Source organism: Ostrea edulis, chromosome 7 (assembly GCF_947568905.1).
Source record: "Ostrea edulis chromosome 7, xbOstEdul1.1, whole genome shotgun sequence".
Classification (NCBI taxonomy): domain Eukaryota; kingdom Metazoa; phylum Mollusca; class Bivalvia; order Ostreida; family Ostreidae; genus Ostrea; species Ostrea edulis.
The window spans coordinates 62,275,853-62,288,191 of NC_079170.1; the positions used below are offsets into that span (position 1 = coordinate 62,275,853).

The following is a 12,339-nucleotide window of genomic DNA, read 5'->3' on the forward strand; positions in this document are numbered from 1 at the left end:
AAAAGTATAAAACAATTAATTACATAGAATATTGAAAGAAGGATGAGGTAGACAGGGAATCCACACATTTCAGAGAAATTATCGCCACAAAAAATTATTTATAAAGTGGGGGAGGATGTAAGTAGTATCCATGCTTCAGGTGCCTGCATGTGGATGAATGCTCTGGATTTCTTTCATAATATAATTTCAATTCCTTAGACTAATAATTTTGTCGCATGCATCGTCCAATTCGGATTTCATGAAAATATAGTTACAATTTACATTACCAATTTATTTAAGATTTTCAAATATGACAGGAAAATTACAATAATATAAATGTGATGTGTTTATAAGTTATAAAGGAACGTGATATCTTCTGTCCCCTCAAGAATTTTACTTTTTATCAATGGTGGAGAGAGAGAGAGAGAGAGAGAGAAGAATCACATTATCAAAGTTATCAGTTTAACAACAGGCTGATAATTGAATGCATATCAATGTATCAAATCCATCATGAATATTCTTACAGGTTGCATATTATATATACATGTATGTACGTATCCATCTTGAAGAATCTTAGAACATATAGAGGTCATTACGTGTATAATGTTACTAATTCTTGCAATAATGCAATTATAAAACAGTTTTGAAAACACAGTTGTATTTGGTTTCATGGTATAAATAGTACATAATTTACATATACCTCAGAACTGATCATTCCACACACATATATATTGTAGGTGTGACACAGTTACGTACAGCTTTTACAGATTCCGACACTGGTTTAATTCTAATAGATCAAAACAAGAACTATTACTTTTGTCAATGTGTTTTTACTACATTTGTGTATCTGATGCTTTCTTTTTTTTTATCAAATAAAGATTTAATATGATTATGTATTTTTACAATTAATATGAATGATCTGTGATTACAGTACAAATCAATCATGATACATGCATATACTTACATAGTTACAACTTTCTAGGAAAAAAGAAATCACATATTATTAGCCTGTTTACACAGCAACAGCTAAGATGTTCAGATTTCAACATTTGACCTGAAATCTCAGGCACATTGACACAGCCACCAGCTAGCCCACTTGTGTAGAGCTGATAGGCACAACAACTGCAGGATGATGCTATATTTATAGATTCACAAAGGTGGCTTGATCATTCTAATCTTCACTAGCATATTATTAGATTTTGAGTTCCCAAGGGTACAATTGTATATGTAAAAATGATGTGATTGAATGTCTGAGAAAATGATTACTTACTCTAACTCTGAAGTCTAGCTTGGATAGAGGGGGAGATAAGGCCATCTTAAAGGCCGGGAGTAACCTAGAAAAATTTACACCCCTACAGCAATATATATGGCAAGAGGACAGGGCTTAGCAGTGTTATCAGAATAAGCAGCAGTCTGATGCTTGACTCTACACGTGCTCTGTAGCAGACGATATTTTGAACAGGGAACTGGCATGATTTATCAAAATAAACTAAAGTTTTCCTGCATTTTTCTACCACTCTGCTCAATCTGTGAGGCACTGAAAGGATATGTTTTTACTTTAACAAAACTTCACCCTACGAACTACAAAATGAATTCATCATTGTTTTATCCATGTCTTTTAAAACATATAGTTTTTTGATAATATACACAAATATTGGTATATATGATATACTAATACTTATGATTTTCCTCTTGGTACCTTTCAATTATGAGAAGAATTTGGGGGGAAATTGTAGCTGTGCAATGGAGGACATGTGCATTGAAGGATTATTAAGAAACACTTTGTACATTATGATATTTGGAGACCTACTGTCTGTGATTGTCTCTTTTGACGTTGTAATGTTCACACGTAAGAGTCCAGATTGAGAGTAATTTTAAAGTGATGGTTGATCAATTGGACATTTGTCATCATTAGTGAGAGACAATGGGATTTACACTGGCCTAGGATATTGTTGCTTGATCAGAAAAACATCATGCTTGACATTATTCTAGAAAAGGTACCAGCAATCCTGCAAAACTCTGAAACAGCGATCAGACTGAACAGTCCTAATAAGTTATTTTTATAAAGTTAACAAATTTTTTAAAGGAATGTGATTATATTTAATTAAAAAATAAAATCTGGATTTACCAATGATATGTGAGTAAGTACTTTTTTTCCAAGTTATACGGTGATTTGATTACATGTTTCCTTTGGTGCAATCCCCCTTATCTAGAACTAGACAAGCATGCTCATGCAATATGTGAGTCAACATCCGGTGTAAACAATAACAAAAGATAATCACACCCACAAAGTTTGAAATACAAATTTAGCCCTGCTTCAGATCTTTTAGGCCAAAATTAAAACTTCATGAGAATTTATATCTAAAATAGATATGGCCAATATATGCACAGTTATGAGGGGAACAAGCATACCCATTTTAAAATTTAAGTGCAACAGCTTAATCTTTATTTTTGCAAAATAAGTGCTGCAGTCTGAATGTCACCAGAAAATTCATATATTCCACCATTTTCACCGATTGGCTGCTTTTATATCCAATTACCGGCCTTTAAGTGTGTGTGATTAAGGGCCCCGAGAGAGGAATGTACATTCTTAAACAATATACATATATACCCATAATCATTACAGCATTACATTATATCAGATTAACTACTACTGTCATATTTCAAAATGTTGCACTGCACACATTTAACACAGTTACAAATGCAAGGTGAAGATAACGAACAGTGATCAATCTCATCACTCCTACAAGCAATACAAAATAGATAGTTGGGCAAACAAAATCTATAAATTAGCACATGAAATATACAATAGATATAACTAAAACACTTTACACATCTAAGGACGGTGCTTGAGCTAGGGGCTCTAAGGGTGCAGATCGGCCCCAAATTTACATATCTTTAAAATTCAGTCAATAAACTTGACATTACTCTATTGTTACTCTTGGCCATTTAGTTGTTCTTAATAGAGGCATATATCTGGGAAGTCTTGTATCAATGATGTCACATTCACCTGGTATTATGATGTTGTTTCCACAACAAGAGGCCCAGGGGCCTTATAGGTCACCTGAGTATCATGTAACAACCTTCCAATGTTTGAATTAGGTTTGTGTTTAAATATAAGAATTTTACTTTTGGATGGAAGAAACATTGAATAGGTATGTGGTCATGAAGTACATGTGTCATTTTAGAAGAACATTTTTTAAAATTACACTCATTTTGATGGTTTTTGCCCCAGCCCTCAGGCCCCAGGGGGGCAGGGACCACGAATTTCACAATGTTTGTTCCCCTCCACCCACAGATGCTATATGCCAAAATCGGTTGAAATTGGTTCAGGGGTTTCAGAGAAGAAGCTGAAAATGTTCAAATGTTAACGCACGATGCATGACGAACGACGACGGACAAAAACAGAAGATTTTCAAAGAAATATTGCATTTTCACTATATAATCAATCAGCCCCACCTTTGCACCAGAACCCCTGACCCAGGGGCCATAAATTTCAGTTTTGAAAGAAGCATCCTTGATCATCATTATCATACTATTAGTTTGTCTACTTAATACCCAGCAGCAGAGGATAAGATTTTCAAAGAAATAAAATGCATTTTCACTATATGATCAATAGGGCCCCACCCTAATACCAGAACCCCTGACCCAGGGGCCATGAATTTCACAATTTTGAAAGAGGCATCCTTGCTCATCATAACCATGCTATTGGTTTGTCTACTTCATACCCAAGGACAGAGAAGAAGATTTTCAAAGAAATAATGCATTTTCACTATATGACTTACAGAGCCCCACCCTAGCACCAGAACCCCTGATCCAGGGGCCATGAATTTCACAATTTTTAAAGAGGCATCCTTGCTCATCATTACCATGCTATTAGTTTGTCTACTTAATACCCAGAGACAGAAAAGAAGATTTTCAAAGAATTTCTACATTTTCACTATATGACCAATAGAGCCCCACCCTAACACACCAGAACCCCTGATCCAGGGGCCATGAATTTCACAATTTTGGTAGAGGGCTCAACGCTCATTATAATTATGCCCACAGTTTGGCTTCTTGATGTCCAGGAGTAAAGAAGAAGATTTTTTAAAATTACACTAATTTTGATGGTTTTTGCCCCACCCCTCAGGCCCCAGGGGGGCAGGGACCACAAATTTCACAATTTTTGTTCCCCTCCACCCACATATGCTATATGCCAAAATTGGTTGAATTTGGTTCAGGGGTTTCAGAGAAGAAGCTGAAAATGTTCAAATGTTAAAGCACGCCGCACGACGACGGACAAAAACAGATAGCAATAGGCCACCTGAATGATTCAAGTGACCTAAAAATCATAAAAATCTCATATTCCTCTATCAGAGATTTTGAGCAATAAGATCCACAGAGGATAGAGTAATGTTACTACATCATCATTGGAGATAGGAGAATATTCCTCTATCAGAGATTTTGAGCAATAAGATCCATAGAAGATAGAGTAATGTTACTCCATCAGCATTTGCGATAGGAGAATATTCCTCTATCAGAGATTTTGAGCAATAAGATCCACAGAGGATAGAGTAATGTTACTACATCATCATTGGAGATAGGAGAACATTCCTTTATCAGAGATTTTGAGCAATAAGATCCACAGAGGATAGAGTAATGTTATTACACCATCATTGGAGATAGGAGAATATTCCTCTATCAGAGATTTTGAGCAATAAGATCCATAGAAGATAGAGTAATGTTACTCCATCAGCATTTGCGATAGGAGAATATTCCTCTATCATAGGTTCCACAGAAGATAGAGTAATGTTACTACATCATCATTGGAGATAGGAGAACATTCCTTTATCAGAGATTTTGAGCAATAAGATCCACAGAGGATAGAGTAATGTTATTACACCATCATTGGAGATAGGAGAATATTCCTCTATCAGAGATTTTGAGCAATAAGATCCATAGAAGATAGAGTAATGTTACTCCATCAGCATTTGCGATAGGAGAATATTCCTCTATCAGAGATTTTGAGCAATAAGATCATTGAAGATAGAGTAATGTTACTACATCATCATTGGAGATAGGAGAACATTCCTCTATCAGAGATTTTGAGCAATAAGATCCACAGAGGATAGAGTAATGTTACTACATCAGCATTGAGATAGGAGAACATTCCTCTATCATAGGTTCCACAGAAGATAGAGTAATGTTACTACATCATCATTGGAGATAGGAGAATATTCCTCTACCAGAGATTTTGAGCAATAAGATCCATAGAAGATAGAGTAATGTTACTCCATCAGCATTTGAGATAGGAGAACATTCCTCTATCATGGGATCATTGAAGATAGAGTAATGTTACTACATCATCATTGGAGATAGGAGAACATTCCTCTATCAGATATTTTGAGCAATAAGATCCACAGAGGATAGAGTAATGTTACTACATCAACATTTGAGATAGGAGAACATTCCTCTATCTTAATTCGTTTACCCTATGACAGATTTGCTCTAAAACCCAGAAAAAGTACTCCTGGAATTTCCTTTTTTATTCTGGAATGCATATTATGCACATGAGCTAAAATAAGTACATTGAATGCTAGTCATTAAGCAGTAATTTGTCATGTACTTTTCAGTAACTAATATTAGTAGGCAGTATTAGTTACTCTGTATTGCTGAGCACTATTGAGCACTGTGACTCCTGATACCTGCTACTTAAAGCTGTGTTACTTAAAGCTGTGTTGTATAGGAGATTGAATCTATTATTCATGTATTCATGTTATGGCCCTTTGAGTGCCAGGGATATTGACAAACTAATTATCTAGATAATTGTTGTTATAAACGGCGACTTGGGTGTGTGTAATTGTGATTGACATGCAATGTGTCTGGGACATGTGATGTAGACTGTGCCGATTTGAGACTACTTGTGTTGCAACATTGTACGTAACGAGAACGAAGTGTGGAAGAATTGATTATCAAATGATGTGGGATTCAGACACATTAAAAAGCTTTTATCATGTAATGTAGAATTAGAAGTGAAGGGATAAATGGTTACAACAGAACTCATAATCAGGGTGTTATAGTACCAGCCACTTATAGCATTGACAATCAGACTAGTGAAAAGCTTTTACCGGTAATTACTTAACCCAGAGTGGGAGATGTCAAAAAGATTCTATGTACCTGTGCAATCAACGACTTAATGTGCAGGCTACACAGTGTAAAAGGATGATTGAATTATGGCCATTTTTGTGTGATGGCTATTGATTCCAGGATCTCAGATATATAAGAACCTAGCTTTGAATTTCATTACAGTACCATTTCATGTACATGTATAGTTAGTATGTATGTTGTGCGGTTAGAACTGTACTGTGCTGTTAGGACTATACTATATTGTTAGGACTAGACTGTGTTATTAGGACTATACTGTGTTAGGACTATACTATGTTGTTAGGACTAGACTGTGTTGTTAGGACTATACTATGTTGTTAGGACTATACTGTGCTGTTAGGACTATACTGTGTTAGGACTATACTATGTTGTTAGGACTATACTATGTTGTTAGGACTATACTGTGTTGTTGGGACTATACTGTGTTGTTAGGATTATAGTGTGTTGTTAGTACTATACTATGTTGTTAGGACTATACTGTGTTATTAGGACTATACTGTGTTAGGACTATACTATGCTGTTGGGACTATACTGTGTTATTAGGACTATACTGTGTTGTTAGGACTATACTATGTTGTTAGGACTATACTATGTTGTTAGGACTAGACTGTGTTATTAGGACTATACTGTGTTAGGACTATACTATGTTGTTAGGACTAGACTGTGTTGTTAGGACTATACTATGTTGTTAGGACTATACTGTGCTGTTAGGACTATACTGTGTTAGGACTATACTATGTTGTTAGGACTATACTATGTTGTTAGGACTATACTGTGTTGTTAGGACTATACTGTGTTGTTGGGACTATACTGTGTTGTTAGGACTATAGTGTGTTGTTAGGACTGTACTATGTTGTTAGGACTATACTGTGCTGTTAGGACTATACTATGCTGTTGGGACTATACTGTGTTATTAGGACTATACTGTGTTATTAGGACTATACTGTGTTGTTAGGACTATACTATGTTGTTAGGACTATACTATGTTGTTAGGACTATACTGTGTTGTTAGGACTATACTATGTTGTTAGGACTATACTGTGTTATTAGGACTATACTGTGTTAGGACTATACTATGCTGTTGGGACTATACTGTGTTATTAGGACTATACTGTGTTGTTAGGACTATACTATGTTGTTAGGACTATACTATGTTGTTAGGACTATACTCTGTTGTTAGGACTATACTATGTTGTTAGGACTATACTGTGCTGTTAGGACTATACTATGCTGTTGGGACTATACTGTGTTATTAGGACTATACTGTGTTATTAGGACTATACTGTGTTGTTAGGACTATACTATGTTGTTAGGACTATACTATGTTGTTAGGACTATACTGTGTTGTTAGGACTATACTATGTTGTTAGGACTATACTGTGTTAGGACTATACTATGTTGTTAGGGCTATACTATGCTGTTGGGACTATACTGTGTTATTAGGACTATACTGTGTTGTTAGGACTATACTGTGATGCTTGGTGATATGTTAAGGTGGTAAGGATTTGCTGTAATGGTCTCTAGTGTGTGTTAGTGAATACGTGAATCATCATCAACATTAGTTTGGCCATTAAGTGACTGTATTGTTTAATTTGAAACCTGATGGCAATTCAACTTACTCAACATTCGACTGCGGCGGTGTTAGTTTATATGACTTCAATATCTGTTTGTCTACATCTCTACTGGTAAAGGTATTACATAGATATATGATATTATTTGCAAAAGATTTGTTTTGGTATATAATTTGTTAGAGTATTTAGATATTTAAAAATCATTGACTGAATTACTCTTACAGGAAGATATTTAATTTGTTAAGTGTAATAAAATTTTCCAGATACTTAAAGCATTCGTTACTATAAAGTTTACCCCCAAAATTTCTGTCTGTCAGGTCTTAGTATTATAATAAATAAATAATAATAATGATCATTAATAAAATCTGAACTGAGACTCACCATCAAAAAGATTGATTGTCTGCAAATGTCTTAAATTAAATCAACACTAAATCCATATGGACATGCAATAAGAAGATTATGAGGACTTAAAGGAAATCTTTTCATTTTATCTATGCGGTCAATGTTTGCAATCATGTAGAAACCTCAATGTCATTTTGTAAAGGAAGATTTGCATACAAGTACAATGTTACGTATACTAATATAGTTTGCACAAATTTTGTTCACAGGTGGGAACACGAGTTGGTCACACTCTTCGAACTCAAATTGCAGTACCCCAGAAAGGACAGAATGCAATGCCCCAACTCGCGGTAGTCCCCAATTTTCATCGTCCCAAATATTTGCATGAGAAAATTTAACCCAATCAGAGCATGTTTTATTTCTCTTGGTGAATGTTGTGACAAAAGTTATTGTTGATTGAATTCTCGTCTTTCCGTTTTACAAAACCAGCTGCATGAATTTGATGTATATACACTCAAAGGTTCACGGGGGGAAATATCAGATTTATTTTCTCATCCATTTCTACAGACACCTTATTTCTATTTTCTGCTTTGCATTTTCAAAAGCAAATATATTGAGTTTAATCAGGCATGAATCATTGTATTTTCATTTCACATAAACTTCCACGTAGAAGTTTTCTTTAGCATATATATTTCATATTTGAACCTGCTATTATTTTTTCAAAGCTATCTACTAACTTCTTGATTTTTATTTTTCCTTCTTTATTTTTTTCAGTCATTGAATTTCTCTTGTCATTGGAAGTTATTGTACTATATTTAAAAAAAGAAAAAAATCAAATTCGTCAATCTCAAATTATGATGGAGTACATTATATTCATTATCATATTAAACTTTCTTTTATTTTCTTATACATTTATTGAATTACATTAACTTACAGATGTAGTCATTTTATATTTGTTAATATGATAATACATTTAGGTTCATATGAATTTTATGACATTCTTTTTTATTACCATTTAACATGCACACTCTCATGATTTAAATTTAAACTCGTCATTCCATTTGTCTCTGTTCAGTTGAGGATGAGGATGTTCCAGATATCAAACAGCTGATTAAGAAAAAGAAACAGGTATTTGAGGCACCGCGGGCCCAGAACTACTACCATTTAGAGTATTACCTCACCCCCGAGGAAAGCAGTCTGCAGAAGGTCGATGTCGTCACCTACGGACCAGCTGCCATCATTTTCATGGCATCACATGATCCTCGGATTGTCCGAACCTGGATTGAAGGAGAGTTGACCTGGGTGGCATGGTCTCATAAGTAAGTGTATGACTTTGCGACTATAGACAATGTTATTGAAATACATGTACTTTGCATCAGAAACTCATTTTACAATATCTTTGTAAGGTTCATGGGATAAACTACACATTTAGAATATATTTAAAGGAAGTAGTATTTTTGAAAATGAATGATCAAAGAATCCAGTGTTTATGTTTATTTTCCACCTGAAACATTAAGTTTGATAACGTGTTGATTTTGTTCCTTTTTTCTAGACACGTTGTAAATGTAACCAGTGATTTGCTAGTGAAGCTGTTCACACACAACATAGAATTACGTATCTGGGACACTAAAGACAAGGTCGGAGCCAAGGCCCGCTTTACCAAACCAAAGCAGTTCAAGATTCCAAACTCAAAACCAGGTAAGTCCATAATCCACAGATTTCTGAAGGAAGTGAATGATAAACAAAGGGTTCGTTACAATGGCAATTTATTTTAATATATGAATTTCACTCATTAGAGGTGAGGGAAATTCAGTTTTGAAATTCTGATTAAAATAATTATTTTAAGTATTAGCTGCAGTATTTTTTGATAAGATTAAAAATATGTTTCATAAGAAGACAATTGAATTTATTTTGTCTGACAAAAGAATCTATGGAATATTTGTAGATAGTGTGTGGCATCTAAACTTTAATGTTGCCATTTTCAAAAATAAATCTAAATAAGATAAAAAACTAAAGACTGAATATCTCAGCTGTAGGGAAGGCAATATAATATTGAAGTAAATCTGTGTCAGGCACCTTAAATGATACATAATTATAAACGTGATCATGGATTTATTTGTTGATGTGAATAAAGAACAAGATGGTGAATATTCCTTGATTAACCCCAAATTTCTAGAATACCTGTCACAGTGGTGGGGTTGTGGTACATATACAAAGTTCCTTCATACTGTCTTACAAACACTTTATCCACAATCATTCAACTTGTATTCTAGGGGAAGAGGACCAAAACAGTGCTCGGAATATCGTAGTAAGGCTGTCCAAAAGTTTCGCTAAGCACCAACCAAAGAAAGCCAACGAGATTCGACCAATTCCTACACAGGTGTCCTTCCACTCTGTGGACAAATTCACCAGGCAATTAGAAGGTAGGTCTAAGCTGGACTAAGTATGTCTTAACTAATTAGTTTAAACTGAGTTAGGTCTGAACTGAGTTAGGTCTGAACTGAGTTAGGTCTGAACTGAGTTAGATAGGTCTAAACTGAGTTAAGTCTAAACTGAATTAGGTCTGAACTGAGTTTGATAGATCTAAACTGAGTTAGGTCTAAACTGAGTTTGGTCTGAACTGAGTTAGGTCTAAACTGAGTTAGGTTTGAACTGAGTTAGATAGCCATAGATATTAGTCTAACAAAGTTGATAAGTGCATTAAATGTACTGCATACTTTTAAATGAATTAGGTCCATGGATTTGGTATAGAATACTTTAGATCTGCCCTCTGTCTCTCATACAACTGGCTTTCCATGGTGACTCAGGGTCATAAAAACGAATAATACGACACACCCTAGCTATTACTGTGAGACTTGCTAATTAATTTGTTGAAATTAGTTACCTAGATTCTGAAAATTTGACTGATAATTAATGATTATTATAGTTCATATTCAATATTTTCTACAGTGTCTGTATTATATTATACTTTTACAGGGATGAATGCCATCAATACTAATACCCTCAAATGCACGAAATATTCAGTGCAGATAAGTTTTTAGCTCCCCAACTAATATTTCATTTTCTCTTCACAGAATTAATATATTATTATAAATTTACTGTATTTAGCTATGTATATGAGATAAATGAATTTCTTTATGTATCATATTGTAGATGATTATGATAATATTAAATGGAATCAAATATCATATTTTCATTATTTTCAATTTAAAAAGAAAATATTGGGTGTGAAAATTGGCTGTTTTAATTGCTTCATTTGTCAAAATATGTCAATGAAATATCTCCAAGAAATGACCCTTAATTAGTCTTCTGGATTGGATCCAAAACTGCAACATATGTATGATTAATGTTATACATGTTATGATGAATTTTTTGGGGTCCATTTTTAGATGAAAAACCTGTAGAAACCAAGCCGTCTTATGATTCACAGCCACCAGCCCCAGGGGATGACCCCTCCAAGGGTGGACATCCTGGGTCTCCCACCCCCAAAACTTTGGTGGGGGTCCCTAACCAGCAGACTGACCAGGAAGGGAGGTAACCATTGACATATATGTTGAATTTACTGTATTAAAGAAAGGCATTTTAACATGTGCTGGTCATTTAACATACTTAAAGACACCATATATCTTGTAATTTTGGCATGGGCTTGAGGATACTCAGCAGATTTTTCTCCAAAAAAAAGTAGTTTGAAATCATAGTGCTTTACTTTTTGACTTAGATTCATGGAATGAATGTATCATTCATATGAATAGGAATTTTGAAATTTTATTTTTGGCAAATTAAAACATAATTTTTAGAGTGCCAAAAATACTTCATATATGGTATTAAAACCATTAGAATGAACTGATCATTTAAAGATATTAAAACTTCATTACAATGCCAATGGCATTAATTTTTTCGCATTTGTTTTCACTCCCGTTACTTTTATTTTTGCATTTATTAGGTGGAAGAAAATCCTACATATATTACTCCTTTTTAAGTAAGCATGACCTATTGTTTGAATATTATGGAACCAAAAACTGTCCATTTCAGGACCTCCTTTAGTCGTTTAGGACGTCTAGCTAACGCTGGCCCAGGGGAGGAGCCATCTGGCAAGGAGTCCCAGAGAAGTAAATCTAGTAACGGGAAGAAAGAGGGAGGGGGGCCGTCCACCTCAAGGTCCCGGGGCCTCAAGTCCGCTGACTCAACAGGTATGTCATAAATGCCATTTATATGGTTATATATGGTAATGGATGATTTGTCTGTTGTAATACATAAAGTGTTAGTGGAATTTTTAGCCAGACACAAATTTAGCAATTTTTCA

General features: G+C 34.5%; 2 protein-coding genes across 6 annotated transcripts in view; one reads left to right on the forward strand and one right to left on the reverse strand.

Moving 5' to 3' along the window:
* LOC130048352 (uncharacterized) overlaps positions 1–2,110 on the reverse strand; it is a 37,555-nt gene extending 35,445 nt beyond the window's left edge. Inside the window, exon 1 of the mRNA XM_056144967.1 lies at positions 944–2,110. The gene's annotated coding sequence lies outside the window, so the exon portion shown is untranslated. The remainder of the gene's footprint in view (positions 1–943) is intronic.
* LOC130048351 (uncharacterized) overlaps positions 1–12,339 on the forward strand; it is a 33,938-nt gene that overhangs the window by 6,571 nt on the left and 15,028 nt on the right. For 2 of the 5 annotated variants that reach the window (XM_056144961.1, XM_056144962.1), the window contains 5 exons: positions 9,112–9,355; positions 9,589–9,734; positions 10,310–10,459; positions 11,426–11,570; positions 12,069–12,226. In XM_056144961.1, coding sequence (XP_056000936.1) covers positions 9,112–9,355; positions 9,589–9,734; positions 10,310–10,459; positions 11,426–11,570; positions 12,069–12,226 — 843 coding nt within the window. Of the gene's footprint in view, positions 1–5,798; positions 7,818–8,305; positions 8,387–9,111; positions 9,356–9,588; positions 9,735–10,309; positions 10,460–11,425; positions 11,571–12,068; positions 12,227–12,339 lie in introns of those variants that run through there. The other 3 variants (XM_056144964.1, XM_056144965.1, XM_056144960.1) reach the window with 3 other exon arrangements.